The sequence below is a fragment of the Strigops habroptila genome, chromosome 10 (assembly GCF_004027225.2).
Source record: "Strigops habroptila isolate Jane chromosome 10, bStrHab1.2.pri, whole genome shotgun sequence".
In the NCBI taxonomy this organism is placed as follows: domain Eukaryota; kingdom Metazoa; phylum Chordata; class Aves; order Psittaciformes; family Psittacidae; genus Strigops; species Strigops habroptila.
The window spans coordinates 43,687,782-43,713,050 of NC_046359.1; the positions used below are offsets into that span (position 1 = coordinate 43,687,782).

The 25,269-nt window shown below is 41.0% G+C and overlaps 1 protein-coding gene across 8 annotated transcripts in view; it reads left to right on the top strand.

Annotated features, from left to right (window-relative positions):
* The window catches only part of EML4 (EMAP like 4), a 149,574-nt gene that overhangs the window by 88,331 nt on the left and 35,974 nt on the right, over nucleotides 1-25,269 (top strand). For 2 of the 8 annotated variants that reach the window (XM_030499321.1, XM_030499319.1), the window contains exons 3-8: nucleotides 907-1,036; nucleotides 6,683-6,856; nucleotides 8,885-9,013; nucleotides 12,163-12,188; nucleotides 12,604-12,636; nucleotides 22,704-22,827. In XM_030499321.1, the coding sequence (XP_030355181.1) occupies nucleotides 907-1,036; nucleotides 6,683-6,856; nucleotides 8,885-9,013; nucleotides 12,163-12,188; nucleotides 12,604-12,636; nucleotides 22,704-22,827 (616 nt within the window). The other 6 variants (XM_030499324.1, XM_030499322.1, XM_030499325.1 and 3 more) reach the window with 5 other exon arrangements.

Here is a 25,269-nt window from a genome sequence, read left to right on the forward strand (position 1 = left end):
TGCCTTGTATTTCACTGATGGGCTGTGGCAGAGTCAGACCTGGGAGCCAATTGCCAGGAGAGCATTCAGCTCTTTAAATAGAAGAGCCTTCACTCCCGCGTCTTCCTTGCAGTCCCCTCCCACATTCACTGCATAGTTTCAAACTTCTGCAATGAGTGAAGTGAGCATCTGACAGACAACAGCCTTCTTCACATATACAGCCTTGATTTATCCCCCAAGGGACTCTGTCATGTCACTGCATGTGGCAGATGTTCCATGGAGTGAACTGTACCAGCAACTTTATACCATAGTTATATATCAACCTATACCATGGGTCGATACCTTTTTAAGATGGAAGGGGCAGTTGAAAAGCTTGATTTTTTTTAATCCTTACAATCACAACCCTTAAATAACTTACTAATGCTTTAAGTACAGAGAGGGCTTCTGTCTGCAACCGCCTTCCTCTTTAGTGAAAGGAAAAAAAATAACCTGAAAACAAGAAACTTCATGTGGTATTATCTGAGCTGTGATGGTTTTGGACAACAGAGTTGGAATAACCGTTGTCTGCTGTACCACAGCTGTTGGAGCTAACCAGCTTCCCAAGGCTAGCCAGAATCTGTATCTCTGTGGATCACAACCGGAAAGAGATGTGCACATCACTGAATTGAAGTATTTTCTGGCAGCATGACAGTAGAGAAACTGGCTCCCATCAAAAAGGGTTCTTGCCTGTCTTAGTATCCCAGCTCTCCCATCTCCAGGTGAAGGATTTCATGAACGTATGTCACTGGATGTAGGCTAGATGGCTGTCCTGAGTGCTGGGGCTGCTGCCATGTGATGCTGGGTCCACATCTGAAAGCTTTTGGGTTTTCAGATGGATCCTTGGATACAGCTGTAAAACCGTGTGTTCTTCACTCTTTTCTTCCCTAGGTCAGCCAAGCCTCCGAGAAGCTATCTCCATGTCCTGTATAACCAACGGGAGTACAGGAAGCAGGAAAACAAGCCACAGTTCATCTGTTTCTGTTGCCAGAAAAGAAACTCTTTCGTCTGCTGCAAAAAGGTACTGGCTTGTTATTAACATTTCAATTATTGTTTTTAAACAAACAGAGCAAGAGTTTGTTGCTCTTGATGTAGCCACAGAGTTTTGCCTCTGCATGACCCTCAGGAGAGCTTCCTCAAGTCTGGTAAGGCACAAATACACTTTGGACTTGTACCGTGTTATTGGGCAGCTTACAGCAGGGTTCTAAAAAGTTCCTAAATGGAGAGTATTTCTGTAGTGTCCAGTGTCCAAAATGCGCAAGGGACAGAACAGGCAAAGATATTTCCAATACAAATGGAACATTTTTGCTTCTGGTATTCATCTGCATCTTTATTCTTTTACCAAGGAAATGAACGGACAAAACTGACTTCATTGTCTGCAGCGTAAATAGTAGGCAATAGCAAAAGAGCTGTGAAACAATAGTGAATTGTGTTAAGATAAAAGTTTACAACTTTGTATAGAAATCTTAACCCAGAATATGGCTACTTAGGCTTTATGAAGAATATCTGTATTGGATCTCAAGTGTATAGAAATAACACTGTTTGCGTATTTATAAGTTAAATGAGCTAAGAACCAAACAATAGCCTTTTTCCCCCTCTATGTCATGCTTTCAGTTGCGCATAGTAAACACGGTGTTTGTATAACTACTTATTCTGTGGGTCTGTTAGTGAGTGCATGCCTTCTTTAACCAGTAGGTTTTGCACTTATTCCTACTTGTTGGGAAGAACAGGCTGCCAGATGTTCTCAGCCACAGGGCAAAGAATACTCTAATGTGTAACTGTGGTGAATTATGGGAACAAATTCTTGGCCTCTGTAGAGTACTCTGGTAACTCCAGTGGTTGGTTTATCTTCTAGTGTGTTTATCTTCTACTGCGCTATACAACAACGCAGGCAAGTGATATACTTCAGGGAATAAAAATGCTGCATGCAAATATAAACTGCATGAGGGCTAGCCCAAAGAAGCTTTAGTGCCCTTTGGAATTTGGAAAGCAAGGGTAATGCCTTGCTCTTCGCTCTTCACTGTGTCACATTGCATATCTTCCTTTTTGTTGACTCCTTATGTTTACTTTTCAGCAATAAATCAGGAACTGATCACTGTATGTCTCTATTGCTAGTGTGACAGGCACTGGGACAAGAGACATTCCTGCAAAAGGTATTCCTTAGTTAGCACTTTTCCATTAATCTTAGCCCTGTGTCTCTTGGCACTTTGATGAGAGCCAGTCCAGTTCACGTGGCGTTCAGCTTGCCTTTGTGCTAAATCACCTTCTTGATTCATTGGCTGCTCAACACCTAACTACAGAAGAAAAGCAGAGTGGAGTAGCCAGCATCCCTTTCATCTGAGTTATGGTCTCTAAAAGGAGACCTGCATAGGCCAAAAGAGGAAAACCTTAACATGCAGAGGGCAGCTCTCCCTGGGTCCCCAAATAACTGTCCAGGGCATGTTTTGGTGCTTCCAGTCAAGCTGAAAATACATGACTCCCTTCTTCAAGGCTCGTTTTAGGAAGGCCTACATCTCTCTCTGGTTATCTTTCCGGCAGTTCCTTTCACTCTCCTGTCTTTATGCATTCTTCCATGGAATTTGTTTGTTATTTGGAAGAAAATAGACTTGCCCTTTTGTAAAAGTAACAGGTCAAGAAAGGTGAAAGAAAATACCTGATCTCAGGCTTTGTGGATGTGGGTTTTTAATAACAGCGAAACTGTTCAGTACCAAATAGTGTTCCTGGTAGAAATGCAAGTGAATGTCAGGAGCAGTCTCCTTCACTTGACAAAGTTAGGGTGAATGTGTCTGTTTCTAAGACTTGTCACAGTGAAAAGGAGGGAGGCCAAAGGAGAATATCTGCTGGTCATGGGATGCTTCACTCCAACTGCTCCAGACTTTTCTTCAGGCTGGAGGTGGACATGGTCATCTTTTGATGTAGAATTACGCTTTAGTTACCAAACAGGCCCCATAGCCTGCCTATGGCTTTTCAATATATGTAGCCATACATCTAGTCACGAATAACAAAAGGCCTACTCGTGCCCAAACTGTTACTGTGTTGAAGTTGAGTGTCTGTGTTTCATGCGGTCTTAATATTGTATATGTCTGGGGCCTTTGCCACTGTAGACTGCCATCTCTGAGAATTTCTTCTAAGAAGAAACAGTTTCCTGGACTGTTTAATCCTTGTTCTACCAACCTGACTACTGAGATCATGGAGATGATCTGATGGCTCAGCAGCAGCATGTCTCCTTTCAACAAAGATATGCTAAAATACCAGCTGTTGCTAAAGCCAGAGCCCAGGAATGGACCACAAACAACAGGTAAATGATGTCCCATTGACAGAGGTGAAGTCACCTACATTCTGGGAAAATTTCAGTCCTATAATCTGGAAATGACTTGTGTGATAGCGGTGTTGGAACACTCAGAACAAAAACCGCGCTGCATACATTGTATATCACCAGAGTTGGAAACAGGTTTGTACTGCAGGTGACTGTCACAGAGACCTGTTTGATGGTTTTCCTTAGGACTAAACATTCTTCTGAAAACAACTTCTGGTTAAGAATAGTCTTCATGTTCCAGAATGACCATCCTCCACAGTAGCTGCCAATGTGTTGTGGTCCAGAGGATGAAACATTGTGCTAAGTGAAATTAGAGAATCTGCAAAATTAAGACAGGTAGTAATAGCTCACAACTTCTCACATGTAGACTGAAGAAATCCTTCATCGGCTGGGATTTGGAAAGAACTTTCAGATGCATTAAATGGCTGCTTCCCAGAACTACTACTCTTTAGAAATCCACAAGAAAAGGTGCTGGGTTTGATTTGGTTTCATTTGTTGCACAAGACCTAGTTAAAGAGGTATTAGTGGGACAACCACTGTGTAATAGTCAGTCATAATACAATTAAGCTGAACTTTCAGCAGAAGTGAGCAAACCAAAGAAATTCAACACGAAGATACTCAGGCTGCCCCACATCTACATAATTTACTTTCAAATTAAAACAGCAGTCGGAAAAAGCAGCCCACTTGCAAGCTGGTGGTAGATAAAAGCACTGTGTTGGAACCCAAAGTGTACCTTGTGTTGCAACTCAAAGAGGAACCAGAGTGGTCCAGTGATTCTCATGGCCCAGCTCAGAAGTCAAGGGGTGAACCTAGTGGCTAAGGTGTGAACCAGACAGTCCCCAGCTGACAAGCTCGGTAGGACATTGAAGAGATTCCCACACTGAACCTGTTTTTTCTAGGAGATGGATCAGATCAGCTAAATGAGTTTGGGTAAGAACGCAGAGAATCTGAGACTGAATTGGTGAATTAGATGGTACGCTGCTGTCAGCAGGTGGCACTCACCTGAGCTTGCTGGAAAGCACAGAGGTGAATTCCAGGATTGTCACTGTGAACAGGATAGTACAAAAAGGGTGGGGAAGGGGACTGCAGATAATGACCTTACTGGTGAACTCTGTCATGCTATCATCAGAGACAGATCATGGTGCCAGGTGAGCCGTTGTTCTGGCCAGGTAGGATCATTGTTTCTAGACTTGCAGGCTGGAGATGCAGAATTCATTCTGTCTGTGTGTTCTCTTTCCTGCTGCTTCGCTCATCTCTTTTACTATTAGACATTTTGAAATCCTGAAGTAGAGGGAAAGGGAAGATTGGAAGCATGTCTTCCTGAAAGATGAATTCTTAAAAACAAACTCCCAAACAAACCAAAAACCTTTGTCCTAGTAGAAGAACTTTGTTGTGAGAAACTGGCATTTATGAGAGAGTGCATGCAGAGGTCTAGGAGCGTACCTGTTGGAGTAGGAATAGACACTTGTTTAACGACAAGAAATTCTGAGCATTAATGTTGCTATACTGCGTTTCTTGCCATAGACTGCAAAAAGATTCAAGATTGCATCGTGTGCTTGCAGTGCAAGCTAAGTCTTCTGATTAAGGAAGCATCATTTGAATGTTTCTAGTTAAGAAGGGACTACTGGCTATAAATTGTTAACCAAACCCCTTTAAGCTTTTTTCTGTTTGATCCTAACAGATGTCCTCAAGAAACGTGAAAGCTCTGATTTATTTTCATCTGTTGTTCAGAAAAGCAGATTGAACTTCAGTGGGTTATATTGCCATTTTCCACAGGTTTACAGAAGAAACCCTGAGTGATCCTTTACAAATGTATTTTGAGGTTTATATTGTTTTTCATGTTTTGACCTGTTCTTCAGTGCTGCTTTGGAAGCATTTAGACAAGTTGAACTCGAATAAGCATTGAGGGCTCTGTCTCGGTGGTGTTAGATGATACACTTTAAGTGAAATAACAAATGAAACAAAAAGAGGGTCCTGTGAATGTTACATTAAAATTGGGGCCCATTTTTATTTCATTTATTTGAGTATTGTCTTCCTGATATTCAGTGTTTTGGCGGGGAAAGGTAAATGGAAACACAAATAATGAAGATTATACAATGGCTCAGCAGGGATTTAGTGCGAGGGAGTAGAAATATGGATTTTCCCCATCAGAAAGATAGTATTTCTTTACTTTGCAGGTTAATTCTTGTGTTGGTATTTTTCTTTTTAGCTAGTGTTTGTATCTTGCTTTATTTGTTCACTGAGATATTTATTGGAAGATGGGGTTTTAATCTTAAATAAAAGAATTAGGCCGTGTGTTACAGAATAATCTTCTCTTGCAGGTTTGTGTGCTTCAGTATATTGCAAAGCATGCTATTGCATAGAAGAACCTTTTAATGAATCTTTCTGTTCACTTAGTGGCCCTTTGGTTAGATTCTTAATGAATTTCAGGTTGTTAATGACATGTATTTAAAGCTGTTTTAAATGTTAACCTAATAAACACAGCACTATGAAACTAAAGATGTATGTTCAGCTATTTCCCAAAGGCATTAAAGAAGCGTCAGGACAGCTGGTGTTAGTCGGCTACAGATGCAAACAGTGATGAGTTTTCAATGATGTTTTCCTTTGAACTCTGGTACAGCCAGGGGCCAGCAACAACATTTCTCTCTTTGGTGACAGTGAAAAGAGAAGTGGTACCAAGCATATCCAGAAATACAGAGAGAGGTACAGGTTCATGGCAGGCTTCAGCTAATCAGAGAGAGTGCAAGTCACACTCCTGCCTTTCGCTTGCACTAAGCCTTGGCTGGCAGCATGGAAAGGTAGTCCATGACCTGAACCAGAGTATGGTTTTTCTCTGAGGGATGGCAGACTTGTGGTGCATCAACTTGTGTAGAAGCACCTGCAAATGAAGCACATAGAAGCACAGAATTGTTTGGGCTGGAAGGAACCTTCAAAACACATCTAGTCTTACCTTCTGCAATGAGCAGGGACATTTTCACTTAGATCAGGTTGCCCAGAACTACACCCAGCCTGGCCTTAAAGAAGTTCTTTGTAAGAAGAACCTGCATATTCAAATCAAAGTTGTACCCATTTTAAAATCAAAGTAAACTTAGTACAACTGCGCAGTAAAAATCAAGATATACCCTTCCATGCCTCCCTCCCCTTCTTTATTTTGGGAGCTTGTGAATAAATCTTATTTCAGCAAAACACTTAGCCTGAAGAGATATAATCGAAGTGTTCTTTCGGTGATTATATATAGTAAGTTGTTATATGCTTCTCCCGTCTTTTCACAGACAGCTTCTTCTCTCACCTTTTTAATTTATTTGCTTGTTTTGTTTTTTCCTTCCCCCTGTGTTATACTTTATTTTACAGCGGTACAGAAAAAAAGAAGGAAAAACCTCCAGGACAGAAAGAAAAAAAAGAGGAATCTCATTCTAATGATCAGAGTCCACAAACTCAAGCATCACCTTCTCCCCAGCCCTCCTCCCAGCCTCTCCAAACACACAGGCAAACTCAAGAAAGCAAGAATTCTGCTCCAGCTAAAAGGTTTTCACAATACCACCGTACAGAATGAGAAAGTGATTGTAATGATGCTGAGCTCATATCTGACAACAAGTCATGTGAAATTTTTCCAACCTGATGAGCAAGTGAATGACTGGTATTTTTTGGGTTAAAGGAGATGCATTCAACATGCGTTGCATCAGAGCAGTTGTGTACAAATGAATTCATGAGTAAATCTTTAAGATTACTGGGGGGGGGGGGGATTGTTTTCTGTGATTGAAACCCTCTAATCAGGCATTATTATAAAATACAAAATACTGAATGACAACTCTGACTTGATCCTTTACAAAATACGCTCCCTAAGTTTTGCTGGCATAGCTGAATTGTGGAGTGTATTTTTCACATGCCCATTTGCTACCTCTTGTAACAGCAGTTGTTAAATACTAGTATCATTGCAACTCATTGGGAGTTTTTCCTCTCAAATTACTCAGTAAAGTGGCTGCATTTGGCTTTTTGTTTGCAGCACTTCCCTTTTCAGTCCCTGCTAGGTTGCGGGGTGGCTCACTTTGGTTCTGATTCTTTACATGAGTGAAGTTCTGGTTTTATGCCCAAATCATAGAACTGCTTGAGTGAACATAGAAGTGTATTAGGGTCGCCTCCAAGTTCCCACTCAGTGGGAATTAGGTGCTGAAAAGTTACACTTTTTAGTGGCTTTTTAAAGTCAAGGGAACTGATTTTAGGATTTGGGTGATTACTTCTGAGCTTCAGAACGCTACAGATCACTCTGTTGTGTTTTTTCTTCTTTTGGTTCACTGTCAACTTTTTGGAAGGTGTAAAATTCTCTTTTACTGTTTTGCTTATAGGAGCCTCAAGCTCTTAAATAAAAGCCATTTCTTCTTCTGAAACTTGCAGTAGTTCACAAGATTGTTGTCTCTCATTGCTCGAATTCACAGCTCTGATAAATATTGAAGCCTTCTCTTGACTGGTGCATGTTGTAACACTCCATAAAGGCTCTGTCTGCGTGTCTTGCACACACTCTCGAGTTGTCTGAAGCTGAACTCGCGGCCTGTTGCTCTCCTGCCTGGTATCTCACTGTGAAGATGTTTGTCTGGAGTCTTGCTTACTAATCTTTTGCAGTGTGGGGAAAAAAATAAATGCCTTATTCAATCTCCTCCTGGTTTAACTTGATGTGATTAACTGGTTTGTTGCAGGACCTTTCAGCCTCTTGTGGTGCTGTGGAAGGAGCTTGCCATTTCTAAGATTGCAGCTCAGGACTTACTCCTGCAAAAAGTATTTCTGACGGGATGAAGTAGGATACTGTTGGCAGGACATATGCAGACTTGAAGAATCATTTGGGCTTGCTCACTTTTGACTGTGTTTTCCATAATTAAAGTGTGTGTGAAAGTTCGTCACTACAAAACTTGCAGGCTCCCATTAGTGTCAATTGGCTACAACAAGATTGCTGAATGTTGGAATCCACATTCATGGATTTAATCATCTGTAGTATTGGGCCAAACCTGGTTTGCCTGATTCATGCAAGAAGTTTGCAGATATTTGTTTCAAAAAGCTTAAAGCCAGTAATGTGGTTTAGAATGTAGGATCTGCAAAAGAGCCTGAGGAAACTGAGCTGATGGAACTGTTCTGCCTCAGAAATCAGTGTGTTACAGCTGGTGAACAGTTAATCAAGGGAAAAAAAAAATCTTTTCTTCGTTACCTTCTTCAGTGACTTTTTTTCTAATTTATTCTTTAAGTTAGCCTCATTTTTTTCTAGTTTAGTAATTTCTTAGCAATGTAGTAATGAAGCACAGAGTTATTTTGTTCAAGTCTTTGTGTAAGAGCAGTTGAAAATGGAAAGGAATGGATAAAATATTTGGCAACTGTCTTGATCAGTTGTTTTCATTCATCCAGTTAGAACTTTTTGACTAACCTTTTCTCCCTGTTTCACGCTTCAGCTTGAAGGAAGACCTAGCTCTGCTTTTGTCTCCTGCTGCTTCATCTGTCCGTTTCATATCAGTTCCACTTGCTCTTGTCTTACTAGCTTGTCATTTTTACATGTATTTCTGTTTCTTCTAGCATAAAGAAATCCCTGACTGCTGAAAAACCTCACAGTGCTTGGGAGAGCTCAGACGACAGTCGGAACAAGCTGCTGAGAGTAGCATCAACATCTAAATTAATATCAAAAGTGGCAAAGAATGCGGATAAGTATGTATCAGTTTGGTAGGTAAAAGCAAGTGAACTTTAGAGTCAAAATGTTAAATATATAAATGATTATATGTATAAAATTGCTTCATTTTAGTGAACTTACGCATATGCCGAGACCATTTGCATCTTTGTTTTTACCAGGAGTAATTACTTGCATAACCTGCCTATGTGGCACTCCACATGCCTGTGGAATCTTACAGTTGTTATTAACTGTGAATGCAGGATTTTAGTGTAAATATATTTTAATGGTGCCCATTGGAATTAGTGAAATTATGAACTATGATTTAAGATTTATGGCTTAATGCCACTGTGGTGAAGCTTCCAACCATATTTTTTCCCCCCTAATGAAAACTGATTTGAAAATGCAAGTGTATTTCCTTGAAGTTAATTTACTGAATTTGACATAGTATGTGTGTTTCTAAAGTAGACTGTAAGAATATACTTTTAAGACTTCATGTAGCTTTCTCAAATTAACTGTTTAATGGGTTCCTGCTTGCAGGTTCTACGTAACAGGCAGGGATCTTCTTTTCAGTTCCCCCTTTAGTGGGTGATGTGCTGTAGCACATTGTTCCTCTCGTGACCTTCTTCGGTAGCAGGTTTTATCAGTGGAGGCCTCACTGGGGATGAGTGGCATGAAATAGTTACTTCTGTTCCTGTCAGCATAAGGCCAAGAGTTTGCTTTTTGCTATAACTCTGTGTTGTTGACCCCCTTTGTGACTGACTTCTTGTTCTTAACTCTCTTTGCCAGTTGGGATTCTCAATTCATAGTCACACATGTAGTATCTCCGTTTGACCTTGTTGAAATTTTGCTGGATTTGTTGAACTTGTTGTATTGACTTTCTGACTGACTCCTCTTTGGTTTGCTGAGATCTCCTCAGTGTGCTGGGAGCTTCTCAAAGCTTGATGTCATCTGCAGACTTCACGCATCTGCTCATTAGTCTTCATTCCAATAGCCATTAACTGGTCCAAGGCTGTGAACTCCCTGAGATTCCTCCCGCTATCACAAATAAAACCCTTCGGGTCTTTCAGACTGATTTCCAGTCTCTTTCTGATCGTGTCTGTAGTGCTCTCCTTAGCTTACATCCAAGACTGTCAAATACAACCTTAGAGTCAAGAGCAGTGTAAGTGCATTCCTTCTTTCTGAGGAATGGGAAGAAAAAAAACATCTTAAATTAATCTTGGGTGTGGATATCAGCACATTTACTGAAAGCTTTCTGCTTAGCCTGAAGAGTTGTGCAGAGCAGTGAAGTGCTGTGTGTGAGGGATTATTGCTCACGTATTTTGCAAGCATTTATTTTCCTTTTATAATTGGTTTTCACTGTTGGAATTTCAAAGCCCTTTGGCAATTCAGATGAGAGCAGGGGACTGCTAGGATAATACTTGGAAATGAAAAAACCTTCTGTCTTGATTTCTACTTAAAAGGATTCTTTTCTTGGTTTTTGTTATGCTACTAAAATACCTTTCACAATGTGGTATATGCTTCACATTTCCTAATAATAAAAAATGAATTTTACTTTTATTGACCTATTTTTTGGTATATTGATTGAGGCATGGTTAGAATAGAGGCATCTTGTTTCATTTCCCTGTGATTCTGCTTATTTTCTAACAGACTTTAAATGCTGCCCTTCTGCAGTCTCTAATGTAGAAAAAAAATCAAGTATCTTTTGTTGAAAAGAGGGACGAAGAAGGATTAGGGTTAATTATTAGTTATTATAATAATTATATTGTAATTATTAATAAAGTTGTTCATAACTTGAAGCTGTTGTATCTTAAAAGTATCTGGGAGAAAACAAAGCTTCAAACATTACCAATTGTGGACTGTCATCTAATTGAAGGCGGGGTGTTGTATTGTTTGTGTGCCTTGTTCTTCTGCTCAGATTTAGAATAAAAGCACTCTTTGCATTCAAGAGCACACATTAATACTCATTTCTTACATCCTATGTGTCCTGTTTCTGACAGAATTGGTTAGTATTGTGCTAAGGCATATTGTTATATTGCATTTATCATTCCCAATTGAGAAATGTTGGCCTAATCTGCCTGAAGTTACCCAAGTCTTGTGCAAGAGAATAGGATTCAGCCCTAATATGGGCCCAGGACAGAACTGTTTTACACGTGCTTTGTGCTACCAGCCCAGGATATGAACTTTGTTTAGTAAGCTCAGCATTGAGCTGTAAATCAGCCTGATAAAGCCATAAAGAGTAAGAGGATTCGCACAGCAGCCCATCATCCAGTGTTTTGCAGGCAAGACTGGGAACCCAGCTTTCATTTTCCATTTGGCAGCGTGGTGCAGGGTGATTCTCCCAACAGCCAGAGATGATTTTCCTCAGGCATATGCTTGACCTTTGTCGCTGTTACAAAAATTTGACCTCCATCCAGCTAAAAATACTGGATGCCACTCATACCTTCCTGCTGGATTTCAAATGAGTTCAAGAGGGGGGTTGATGCAATACATACTGCTGTCAAGGAGTGGTTTTCTGGTAAGAAGTAGCCGTGACGCTGGAAATGAATTTTTCTTCCCTCTTCAAATAAAAGATGGAAGGGTTTTGTGAGTAGTTCACTCCTGGTTCTGGTGAAGACAGACATCTCAACTGCACTCCTTTGTGTTGTACATGCAGTAATGCTGCATGGATCTGGTTTAAATGAAACTGCAACTTGCTTACATTTAATCCGTGTATTCATTAGGGTTAATTCCTAGAAAAATTTGTGGTGGTGTGTGCTGACAGCTTCTTTTTGACAGGTGTTAAATGCTTTGCATGCAGGCCCAAGGGTGCTTGGCAGCTTAAAACATTTGAGTATTACACGTTTGCTCTCTCCAAATGGAATTTTCCATGCACAAGGAATATGCTCTGCATAATGTATCTTTAAAATCTTTTTGTATTGTGTTGTTATCATAGCACTTCTTAAGAACCCGGGCCAGAGGGCCAAAGACTTGAAGTTACTCAAAAGATACAGCGAACTGCATAAAATAATCTATGGGTAAAAATGCATCGAGATGACCAAGAATAGTTCGTTAGCATCCTATACTACAGTTACACTATACACAGAGTCTGATGAGCTTGCCAAATGCAATAATGTGTAAGAACTAGATGCTACTGGCTTGATAAGTGTGTCACATCTTACTGACAATATGATTTTGTATTTTTCCTCAGGCACAAAGATGTCATCGTCAGCCAAGGTAAATACAAACACTCCTTTCTAAATACTGGCTGAAGCTGAAATGCTTTGCTTTTGACTGAAATGGGAACGAATGCTTATGAAACAGGGATAGAGAGCTAAAATAGCATTCATACTTACTACAAGAATTCCTCTGGCTAAATATTACTCAAGACCTGTATAAGGATCTTTGAAATGATGGAAAAGTGCCTCATCGCATTGGAGCTTTAGGAAAGATGGGGGGGGGGGGAGGATTCCTTTTACTTCTGTGAAACAAGAATAACCCTTTTCCTTTCTCTACGTGCATGTGCATAGAGAGAAATTCTGAAAGCAGAAATGTAACGTTTTGACCTATGTGCCAGTCTTCATCCAAGCTGAATGAGTGAGTGAGACTTTAGAAATAGTTTTAAGATATTTTATTTCTGTCCCATAACCAGCAAAAATGTCAACTCGTGAAAAAAACAGCCAAGGTAAGAACTAAGCTATGCCTCTGGTTGCTTTCTAACTGAGCACTTGCACAGGTCTTTTATTTGGCTTTTCACCATCACAGAGCATCAGTGCATAATCTCTTCAAAACTTTGAGCATTGGAATAAGTATTTCAACTTTCTTACTATGGAAGCATATATACATATGTATATTGCCTATGTGGGGATTATTTGGGGGTAGTCTAAACTAAATTACTACACACATCATATCCTCAGAGAGGAACGTGTGTTCGGTTAAGGTTCTAGAATTCCTGCATTGTTGCCTAAGATACCAGACTATGAAGAACTGCCAACTAAAAGATTTGTTTTATCTCAGCTTTCTGTCTTGCCAATATTACAACATACACACACTGATTAGACATGAACAGAGACTGAAAGCTTTAATATAGGCTCCTCAAATGAAGAATGAGTCTCTTGTAAAGTGTATGTCTTTGACCGATGAATCTTGCACTCTGTGACTACCTGCTGCTGCTGGCTTGTTCAGACAGGAAAAGGAGCCGTCTATGAACATGGTGGGACATGACGACAAAAGAAATCCCCTTCTTGTGTTGCAAAACTACTCTGCTTTGATGTCCTGCACACTGTACTGGAGCATGCAGTTTCAAAACTAAAGCATGTAACCCAAGTGCATGCAGTACACAACATAGATCTATGTACAGATATTCTGTCTCATGCTTTCTTGCTGCTCATTAACCAATCTATAGTCTCCAAATCCTGTGCTGTAAGCAAGATGACATTATACACAGTTTGATTACTTTGGGTCTCCTCTGGATTTTCTTTCTAAAAGGAAAAAAACACTAATTTTTTTGGAAGTCAATATATAAATTGTTGTAGTGAAGGCAAAATCAGCATGTATTCAATTGGTGTCATCTTTTCTAATTCATAGATTCAGTTACAGATTTAGAAATACTCTGATGACTACCAAAAGCATCCTTCAAAGACTAGAGAGGTGAAAGAGGATGCATGAGCATCAGGTACAGAGAAGAAATGTTTCTTTTTGCCAGGTTGCTTAACACCAGTGGTGGAACAGTACATACATGCAGCAGTGGTTCCTGTAAAAAGCAAACTAATGACTTAATGTCCAGCTGCAATTTAGCTTTGCAAGAAGTAAATATAAAACCCCTTTCTACCAAACACAGCTTTTCACAAAGTCAAGCTGCATACAGCTGAATACCTTCAGTACTAATTCTTGCCAGTGTGCTTCTACAATTGTCCGTGTTCTGCCCAGAATGGGCCATCCTTCAGTTCTCTCATCCTGGTACCTGTAACTTATGTGGCCTTGATGTGTATGTACCCTGCTGTCCGTTGTGTTCCTCTGCAGATGTGAGCTTTCAAAGACTGGCGAATGGGTACCCACCATGTGGGTTCTGAGCCCAACGGGAATGAAAGACAAATGTGGTGCAGACAACAGTGGCCCCACGTGTATGGGAGGTGGAGAGAAAGTCTTGTCATGGAAAATGCATTTACTAACATTTGAAACACATATAGTGGCAAAACGCTGTTCTGCCTTTGCCATGGGTGCAGTTGCAATTAGCAGGATTCAGCCTCCAAAGATTATGTTTTTATATGGACCAAGGAGTGTATTTTTGACAGCTTTGAGTGTGTGTATGTGTAAGGCTGTGTTAGGTTTTGTATTGTATTTACTGCCACAGGAGTAACCACCTCTTAGTGTAACTGCTAGGGTCCTCCCATCCTTTCCAGTATAACCTTAGCAACACCCAGCCAATTCTCTCATAGTGCATTATAAGACATAAATAAGACATAGCTTATTTTAAAATATAAAAAATAAAAGAATAAAAAAATATAAAGAATAAAATATAAAGATAAAAGGTAATAAATATAAAAAGGTATAAAAGATAATAATAAATATAAAGATAAAAGGTAATTTTTTTGCACTGAGATCCCATGTTGGAGTTTGGTTTTCAGTGATAGCAGCCCCGTATATGAATCACTTGTTACTTATTATAAAGCAATAAGAGACTGGCAATAAAAACCATATGTGAGAGAATTAATGAAAACCATTCATTGCATTCCTAAGTTTGTTTCTTTTTAGATGGTGCTTTATTAGTTTCCAGTACTTTTTTTCCCTGCGCTAGAGTTGTAGCTTACAGAACGGGTCAATCGTGAAGCATGAATGTGTCATGTCCACTGAGAGTGCAACGTGCAGTAGCTGCCTCGGGTCAGGTTTTGCTTTAGACACAGATTTTCTGTCAACTGCTTATTGAAGGTGCTCATATACCTGAGGTCAAATGGAGGCATGGTCTGTGGCCCAGAGGAGGCCATGAGGATGCTCAAGGGCTAGAGCACCTCCCATATGAAGACAGGCTGAGAACATTGGGGCTGTTCAGCCTGGAGAAGAGAAGCGGTATGGAAACCTCAGAGCAGCTTCCAGTGTCTGAAGGGGGCTACAAGGATGCCGGAGAGGGACTCTGCATCAGGGACTGGAGCGACAGGGCAAGGGGTGATGGGTTCAAACTGAAACAGGGGAAGTTCAGGTTAGATCTAAGGCAGAAGCTCTTCCCTGGGAGGGTGCTGAGGCGCTGGCACAGGGTGCCCAGAGAAGCTGTGGCTGCCCCATCCCTGGCAGTGTTCAAGGCCAGGTTGGACACAGGGGCTTGGAGCAACCTGCTCTAGTGGAAGGTGTCCCTGCCCGTGGCAGGGGGTTGGGACTGGATGATCTTAAGGTCCTTTCCAACCCAAACCATTCTGTGGTTCTATGATTATTATTGGGCTGCTTGCTCATATTCAGGCACAGTGCATGTTATTAGAATCCATAGATACTGTCAGAACAACAAATTTGTATTTGGGAGCTTTTATCATTGATTCTTCCAGAAGTGAGGATTTTATTATTCAAGCAGGGAGCCAGTGTCCAATGCTCCTTTCTGAGTCCTTAAACTTTGAATTATTTCAATTCAAATGGTAACTGTTAATACCTAGATTCTTAATATCACTTGATGCATGCAAAAACAGGGGTTTAACTGTGATTTACTTACTACATAAAATTAATAACCAAAGGTCTATTCAGAAATCACAAGGCAAAGCTGTAAAATCATTCCAAATCTGTCACCTCATCTTTTCTTTGACCGTTCGGTTTGCATTGCACCAGCTCCCAATAGCAACATTGCATGTCCACTTGTGAGGCTCAGCAAGCACTGACACAGAGCTCAGGGTGAGACATGGCAGACCTACAGCTGTATTTTCATTCCACTGTAACTTAAAATGTAATGGTCTGGGCATGGTGGCTGAATTTGGTTGCGTTCATCTCTGCTGCTAGCACTTGTTTAAATTAGAAACAGGCATCTAAGCCGTTGTCCTTCAGGTTCGTGGTCCTACAGAGTTCTTGGACACAGGCCTGAAAGCAAAAGCTTGTGGGAAAGAAGCTATTTGTAATATTAAAAAGCATAACTTCACTGGTCAAGCAACTAGAAGGTGGAGACAGATTAATAAATGTACTCTGGATGTGGTAGTTTATTGTATATTGGTAGAGAGTTCTGCTTGGCCAAGCTAGCTGGAGTCTTTAGAGGTTTTTCAGTTGCTTGTAGATCACTTTAAGGGTAAGATTCAGATGCTAAACACAAGTAGAACTGAGCCGAGGGCTTGGTGCATCAGTCCATGTTGCTCTTTCAAACTAAATGAGGGAGTCCTATTGAAAAACAGTCACTAATAATTTGCAATAGAAGATTATTGTAATGATGCCTTAAGAATTTAACATTTAACTATGTAGAAAACAGATAATTTGGATATTTATTCACTATTATCTACTCTGAGAGAGTGTTTGTATATGTGTGTAATCTACTGTATGCTCATTAGACCGCCCATGCGTACACTTGCTAGCTAAAGAGCAGTTAATTACAACACAGATCTCAGGGTCTGTCTAAATAATGAGGAATAGTGTGATATAAAATACATTCTCGTAGTATTCCGTCCTGAAGAAATCAGTAGGGTGAGGCTTCTCACATCCTGCTGGAAACTGCTGTGTCTTCCTTGTCAATTTCATTTGGAGGCATGACTTTTTGGAAACCAGGAGGATTTTGGTTTTGTTATGTCCTGTCTTCACATTCCTGAAGGATCTGAACAGTAGCTTTCATGTCTCCTGCTTTGCTCTTTTCTGTAGTTCATCATTGTGAGTTCATCTACGAAGACTTCTTTGATCTTTTTTTTTCCTCCTTTCAGTTCCTATTGTTTTTGTTATTTTCATCTGGAAACCTTCCATATTCCCCTAAGAACCTGATTCACAGAAAGTAATAAATGGCTTAAGTGTCATTGCATGAGTCTTTCTGTGCTGCCTTCATGGAAGCACTAATTTCACCCTTTCAGATGGTTTGATATTGCCATAGCTTTGCTGTCTGTTATCACCTGCAGTGGTTTTCACTGGTCCTACCTTCCAGCTTGCTTTCCCTGAATGGCTGGGTTTGAAACTATCTTCCAAGGGTGAATTATCGTGCATTGATGCATTGTTTGAAGGTAAATTTTACTGATGCCTTTGTGATGCTTTTTCTGGTTTTGTGGGTTGTTTATTTTTTCCCTTGTATGAGGCCCGATTAAAAGCTTATTTATTTTAATGGGAATCTCCTTTTGATGGAGGCTTTGCCATTATTTACTGTTTGTCTACAAATTTTCGTTTGCCCTGAGTTTTAGTCCTGGCCTCTTGGTGTTGCTTGAGCAAGTTTCCTTCCGTGCAAGGTAAGTATGCTGGCTTACAGTGACTGTCAGTGAAGATGGTGCACTTGGTTCCTTGTAGATCAGACGGGCTTCTAGGGCTCCCTCTCAGTGGTAGCACCTTGTTTTACTAACATCTTTATTCTTCTCTAGCAGACCATAAACTTTCCAAGAACCCACAGTAAATACTCCGGTTGCTAACATCTGCCTCCAGCCTCTTGGGACCTATTTGGCCTCATGTTTACACTAGTGAACTTAACACAGGAAAGTAGGAGCACTGATGAAATTTCACTGATAACATGAAGCTGAGAGACCCAACTGGTGCAGTGGGAGCTGAGGTTTTAACACAGTAAACCCGAGATGTTCCTGGGGCCTGGAGTAGTATAAGCCAAAATTAAATCATTCAAAGTGAAAGATCACACATGCAGGAGATACTAGCAGTGTTTGAGCTATAAACAGGTTGTCTACCAGAATTAAATGGTGAGGAAAAGGGCTCTAACATGCTAGTTAATCACACAAAGATTGAACCATTCACTCACTTTCAAAACACAGTGCAATCCCAGGATGTATCAGAAGGAATTCTAATGGAGATATACAGCCGTATGGAAAACATTAATGAATCAAAACCCTGGTAGGTTCTCTGTAACACTGTGCAGTTAGAGCCACCCACAACCATAAAAGGTGAATTTTGTGGTGGGGTGGCGACAGACGGGAACCTTACCATGCAAAAAGAGAGTTAACTAGCTGGATGGTTTTCTTTTTGCAGACTGAAGGCCGGGAGGAGGAAGGGCATGATTGCTTTTCTCATGCTCACCCGATGCATTTTCAGGCTGCAAATGGGCAGAGGTTTGCTGAAGTTAACAGCCATGCTGTCACATGCACAAAGAATAGACAATTTGGCCATGCTTTATTGTTGCCTGGAATTGGAGAGGTTCCTAGCTATTAGGAGAAGGAGGTGTTTGGATGATAGTCTGAAAGCAGCAGAGTGTGTTTGTATGTATCTCAACAGTAGCCCAGTCTCTGTTGCCCAAAGTGAGTGCTGCAGTACCCCAATAGAAACCAGAGTTTCACTGGGGGCCATGTGTGCATCTGTCAGGCTGGGCTCAGCTGTGATGTTCCTCCATGACATGGAGTTGCAGAGCCTGGTAACTGATCAGTGCTCAGATCCATCTGTAGGTGGGCCCTCGCCAAGTCAATGGGCTCTGTCTTTGTGTCACGCTTCCTTAGCAATGTTTTATGTCCCTTCAGCTGACTGTGGCCAAGGCGTAGTAAGATGAAGTGTTTCTGCATCTTTGGAGCTGATTTAATAATTACCCCAGACCTCTGAGGATCCCACTGAGAGCTGAGACCTGCATGGAGTTTGCTTGGGTCCAAAACAGCCAGAGGGCTCCCATGTGAGGCAAATAAGCCTGAGCCAATCCTGGGAGTGCTCCAAACTTGGAAGTGCTGGTTCTGCATCCCCTGGCACTTGTGCAAAGAAGCTGTTGAAGCTCCAAAGGTGCATTATTGTGGAGCCAAGCAGAGCTTGGCAAGAGCTGTGAATCTGAGCTGAAAGCTGCAGAAAAGCAGTTACAGCTGCTCCTGGTGAAGAGCCGGCCCCTGAAGCCATAGTGCTGCATCCACTTGATGCTGCCTTTTGTAGCATCCCCGGGCCTGAGCTATTCCTTCTTATGTGGTGTGGATAATCCACAGGGCCTGGGTGTGCCGTCTTGAGAGCTTGAACTGTGTTTTCAGGTTGGTTTGATTCATTTTGGAAAGGATTTATAGGACGCCTACAGCTGCAGATTAACTTAGCAAGTGCTGAAGTCCTTTCAGGTATGCCCTTCTGCCCTTCTCTTCCCCTGCCTCCCCCCAGTACTCCTGCACAGTGGCTAGTGGGGGCTGAGCATCTTTTTATATGGGGTAGAGAAGTTCTACTTTTGTACCTACTGTTTTCAGGCTGGTAGATACCAGTATTGTTGAGGATTTTCCTTTGTCATTTCCTCACACACACACTCTCCTGTCCTTATCTCCTCTATACCCCCTTACCAACATATGTGTTATGAGATGACCAAGGCTCTTTTCTTCTAAAAGATGAAGTGAGGGGAAAAAAACATCTTGACATACTGCTTTGTACCTGGAAATAGTGAGAATCATAGAATCACAGAATGGTTTGGGTTGGAAAGGACCCTAAGATCATCCAGTCCCAACCCCGTGCCATGGGCAGGGATGCCTCACACTAGACCGTGTGTGAGGATGGACCAAGGTCCATCCAACGTGGCCTTGAACACTGACGTCCAGGAAACGCAGGAAGGAAACAGAGAGTCTCATGCTTTTGAGCATTCAGTAGAGCCAGTATACTCTGAAAGAGTTAAATCACTGTTTTTCTTAACTTACAAATACAAGACTTTGGCTTCAGGCAATTAGTTGCTGTTTGAGAATGGTTTTGTTGATATGCTGCCATCCTCTCTAGTATTTCAAAAGACTTTTACATTAATATTATATCTGCCCTACAGGTTCATGTGATGAAAGGAAATTTAGAGTCAGACAAAAATCTTTCAGTAGGTTTTCTCTTCTCTTTTAATCCTTCCTCTTCTGTAAGGAGAGGCTTAATCAAGTTATGCCTAGCCTGTGTCTCTCTAACAAGTGTGTTAAATGTGTATCTTCAAAGGTAATCTTCAATAACATGCAGCTAGCTAATAAAAGCAAAGAAAACAGGGGAAGTTCCAAGGGCTAATTTGTATCTGAATGCCCTGCGGAGAATCTTTTCCCTTGAGCTCCAGGAGAGCCTCATCTCTTCTGGCCAAAGACCTGACTGAATTCCCCTTGGACTCTGCATCTCTCTCATCTGCAGAGTCCGGCGGGTGCCTCCATCCATAGGGATTTCAGTTGTAGCTTGTCTCCACTGTTCTAAGCAGTGCTGAGAAATTGAATCCTAACTTTGTGGTATCAGTTTGCACTGATCTTGTGGAACCAGATGTGCCAAGCTCAGTGTTAAATCAAGGATTTGACTTGCACAAAAGAATGGTCTTTACTAAATACCCTCAGGCTGCACTGTGCTTTGGTTTATAAGAGTGTAAGTGCCAGATTTTAATAGGAAGGTCATTATTAATACTTTACTCTTGGGTTTGGCCAGTGTTGTTTTATCTCTGTAAAATACATACTATTGAAAATGAGACATGTTACCAGTTTGTAGTAATTATCTACACATTGGTGTCAAACTAGTGACAAGACCAATCTTTAGCATGCAGTGAAGCAATGCACCTTTGGTAAAAAAACCCTCAAAATTAGCTACTGGGAAGTGATTTTCTTTGTTCTTTGATACTTGATCTGAGGCAAGTTTTCCACTATTGTCAGTGTATGGACTCCCAGCGTTCTCACTAAAAGGAATTGTATTTGTTCTTAAAAAGCAGTGGGATGACTGTTTCCATCTCCTCTAATTGACATATGCATAAAGGTTTTTCCTTATTTAGAAGATTAATACAATGATAGATGAGCCATTTAAGTCCAGTATCAAAGGAACAAATACTGAGGAGATACCATATATTTACAGGGAAGTCTGTCTCATGTTTGTCTTTTGGGAGAAATACAAAAGTAATTGAATTTTATGGCTCAGTATTGTTTGCATCAAATGTGTCTTAATGCTGTATTGCTGCTTCACAGGTGCTATTCTACTCCAGTTCTACTCAACTGTTTACATTTTGGTTTGAAACTCTTTGAGTTCCCTGTCTGCTGTGATTTTTCCGATTCCTACTCATAGAAAACATTGGAGTTCCAGATTCAAAGCAGAATAGGATATTACTTTGTGTTTGTGCTGTTGGTTACTTTAACAGTGGATATTCATTATGAAAGAAGTTGAAGACTGATAAAAAGTTGCAGCAGTCAGTTAAACACTGGGGTCTTGGTCATCAGTGCCTTTCAAAATGAACCTCCTGTGTCAGCAGCATTAGAGGCTGGCATTAATCCTGGTGGGTTTGAGGCCTGGTTTAAGCTTAGTGCTGGTTTTGCTGGGTGGGTAGGGCATAAAGGCCTTTAAAAGTCTCCGAGAGCTTTTCTGGTCTTCTAAAGTTAGAAAATGTTTATTGTCATAGTGTGGAGAGTCCTGTATGGCACCTAATACACCAGTTGTGATCATATATTCCTTAAATCCACATGATTTACCTTCCAACAACTAGCTGGTGTGTTTGTCCAAGCCACTCTGCTACTCTGTAATTAGTTTATTCTAGTGGAAAATAATCTCATGTTCCTTCGAAAGGAACTTCCAAAGGCTTGTGAAGTGCTCAGGTGCCCCAGCAGAGAGATGTATGTATTTTGTCACAGCTATAGAAAGTGTTATAATGACAGTGTTAGAATATATATAACAGTGTTGGAGTCTTTATAAGGAGCTGTTGCTTCTTTCCATTGTTAAGGATATGATGCAAGATGCAGTAGCATGCAGTGAATGATTTCAGTGAATTAATAATTAATAATTACTTTGTGATAGTACATAACTCCAGATGATACTCCTTCAGCAAAGCTTTGGGCACTTTCTCCTGCAGTATCATTGTCTCTCAGCTTGGCTGCTATGGTATGGCTAGGTGCGTAAAGGAAACAGTTTGATGGTTGGCATGTTGAGAGGATCATGCTCTACCTGGTGGCCGTTAGGTACAAGTGGGGTCTGCAGGGGTCTGTCCTGGCCCTGAACTGTTTTAACATCTTCAGCAATGGCATGGAGCAGGCAGCACAGTGCACACTCAAGTGTGCAGATAACAGCAGCTCATATGCTGGAGGGCAGAGCTGCCAACCAGGGGTATCTGGGCAGGCTGGAGGAATGGGCCTGCAGGAACCTCACAGAATTAAGCAGGGACAAATGCCAAGGAAGGAATTGCCCCTGCAGGGATGCAGGCTGAAGACAGAGGGGCTGCTCTGCAGGAAAGGCCCTGGGGGTACTGGCAGGTGCCAAGAGAGGTTGTGTCATCTCCATCATTGGAGGTTTTCCAGGCTGGACTATGCAAAACCCTGAGCAACCCTCGTGTGACCTCATGGCTGAGGCTGCTTTGAGCCAGAGGTTGGACTTAGAGACTTCCTGAGGCCCCCTTCAACCTGAAGGACATTATCCTGTGATTCTGTGACTACTTATTCCATTTCAGATGAATTTGAGATTTGCCTTTACAATTGAATTTGCATGTCTAAAACGTTACATGCTGAGTCTGTTCTATCTCAAACCCAACTAACGCTTCCTGTGCATGTGTGCGTGAGTGTTCAGTGTTCTGGGTTGCTTTCTTTGCAAAAGAAAATGGGTCCTTTCCCAGGCTCGCCTTTCAAAAGCAGTTGTTCCATCACAAGTGTTATTTGCATCTCTGTGCTTATACCTTTCATGCTTACTTCTTGTATAAACTTGCCACATGATTAATCCGCTTCTTTGTTCCTACAGAGGGAGAATATATCAAGATGTTCATGCGAGGTCGACCAATCACAATGTTCATTCCTTCAGATGTAGAAAACTATGATGATATTAGGACAGAGCTGCCTCCTGAGAAGTTAAAACTGGAGTGGGTGTATCCTTGACATCAGGAACTACTTGCTGGTCCCTTTTTGTCTTGTCTTCCTCCCCTCCCCTTTTAGAATCTGGTCTTGTGTTTAGAGGTAAAAATTACTTAAGAGCGGGGAAGAAGAGTTCAATGTAATACAACAATTGAAATGGTTTGTAGCTGCAATTGAAATGAGTTTAAGCTGCAAAATAGGTAGGCACAGGAAAGCCATACTTTGTTTTGCTGTTTAAACTAGTTGCAGTTAAGTTTTAGTGTGAAAGAAAGTGTCTTTGGAGAGTTACAGAGTTTCAGAAATGTCCCCCTCTGCTATATTAATGGAGGCTTTGCTTTCAAGAACTTGTTTTCAATATCTATTCTTTTTGAGGGGGTTTTAGAGCTATGGAAGATCTTGAATTTCTCATTGTCCTTACCTATGGAGTGAGGATTGCAGAAGCAACCATCCTTTGCACGGCTTCTGTGTTTCAGCTCCAAAGTGAAGGGGTTAATGTCTTGGAGACTAGTTTACATTAAACACATTAAATAAATTTATCATTTGAAGAATGGAGTTGGTGTGTGGTTAGTGACAATTCTCCAGGCTTAGTAGACGAGACGTTAAGTTCATTAAAGAGGTGTGCTTTTGCACACATTTGGGTCTTCCTGACCACCCCCATCTCTGCACATTATTCCAGTAAGATATGGTTGTGTAAGTTTCTCAGTACTTCAATAAAATAACATGTCTAAGCAGCACTTGAGTTCATGGAATAATCTCAAGTTTGATCCCTCTGATGTTGCTGAAGGCAGGAAGATTTTTAGGAATGTTAATGATACGCTGTCATATTCCAGGATGTGTACAGACAGAGGCTGCCCGTGCCTCTCAGCACACCCGTTACTCGCTAAGGCATACAGGTATTTTAAGCCGCCCCCTGTTACTCACTTTAGGAAAGAAGATTCCTCTATTATTTTTCCTGCTTTTATTAACTAATGGATGTTTGAAAAATAATGTTGGGTACTTGGTTCTAAAGAGCAGCTGTGGAGCTCATGTCCTCTGTACTTTTCAGTGAGGCTGTGGAAGCTTAGCCCATAAATGAGGAAAGATTTGGATTAAAAATCTGACTGGAAGGAATATGGAGCTCTTATTCCTACTGTGCCATCTTACCTCCTGTCACAGCTCTTGGGTGCTGATGCTGGCGTTCATGTGACTGAGGGTGGGTTGGATCAATCACTGATCTGGTGAAATGGAATCTTGTTTTGCAGTTAATTTTCAGCAGAATCAACCCATAGATTTGCTTTGCTCCACAAACATACAAGAGCTAGAACTGGCATACTGGCATACTTTTTTACCAGCAGTGAGCAGTTTGGACTGATGAAAACCGATCATGAAATCACACCCGCAGTTAAGTAGGTGCAAATCCCAGTGTGGACACACTTATTAAACCAGTTTTCTGCTGAGGGCTAATTAAAGTGAAATAAATCTATTCTAAGTAGACTGTTCATATGCTTTTGGAATCTATTTAAGGAAATAGCATCCTAAATCAGACCAGTATATTTATGAGTGTAGGGTATCTTTTGGGTATGATGCTGAAGAAAACAATGGCGAAAAGGCAGTAAAATTTAGGAGTGTTTAATATTGATCTCCCTGAAGTTGCACAAAATTGCTTTTCAGTTTTGGAGGCAGGAAGGTACAGCAGCATCAGATCTTGTACTGCATGCACAGGGTTAGCACAGGAAGAAATCTGCTGTAACTTCCAAATACGTTGGCAAACTGGAACCTCTCCACCTTATTAACAAGGTATGGGGACAGTGATTCACTGAATATATAGTAATGTCAGTATACTCACTGAATATATATTAATGTGAGTGGTTTCCATTTGAAAGGTAAATTGAGTGTTGAATTGTTCAGTCTGTAAGTTCTGTTTTGCACACCTTTAATACTATATTTGGGTTTCCCTTCAATGTCAGTGTTTTGGAACATGTTGATCAACTATGAACAAGGCAAGAACAGAAGGGTTCTTGGAGTGTGGGTTTTTGGTGTTTTGGGTTTGGGTTTTGCTTGGTTGGTTGGTTTTGTTTGATTGGTTGGGTTGGTTTTGGCTTGGTTGATTGGGCTGGGAAGGGGATGTCCTTTTTAGATGAGCTGTGTCCTGCAGGTACAGGTATCAACTGCTTGATAGTACTGTAGATTCAACAGCACACTTAGCTTTTGTCTGCCTCGCAGATTACTGTCAGTTGAAGAAGTACCTAAGCTGCTTAGCAAGGTAAAGTAGCTCATGGGGCAGTCTGAACTCTTGACTGTGTCTGATTTCTGAGTGATTTCATTTAGATTGAATAATTTAGTTTGGGTATCCCTGCTTTGTAATCTTTCTTACTGCATTTCAGAACTGGTTAAAGTATGTCTGGCATTCCTAGGAATGGCAAAATAGGCTTATTTCACACCTACAGAGGTCACAGCCAGTGCTGCTGTTGACAGAC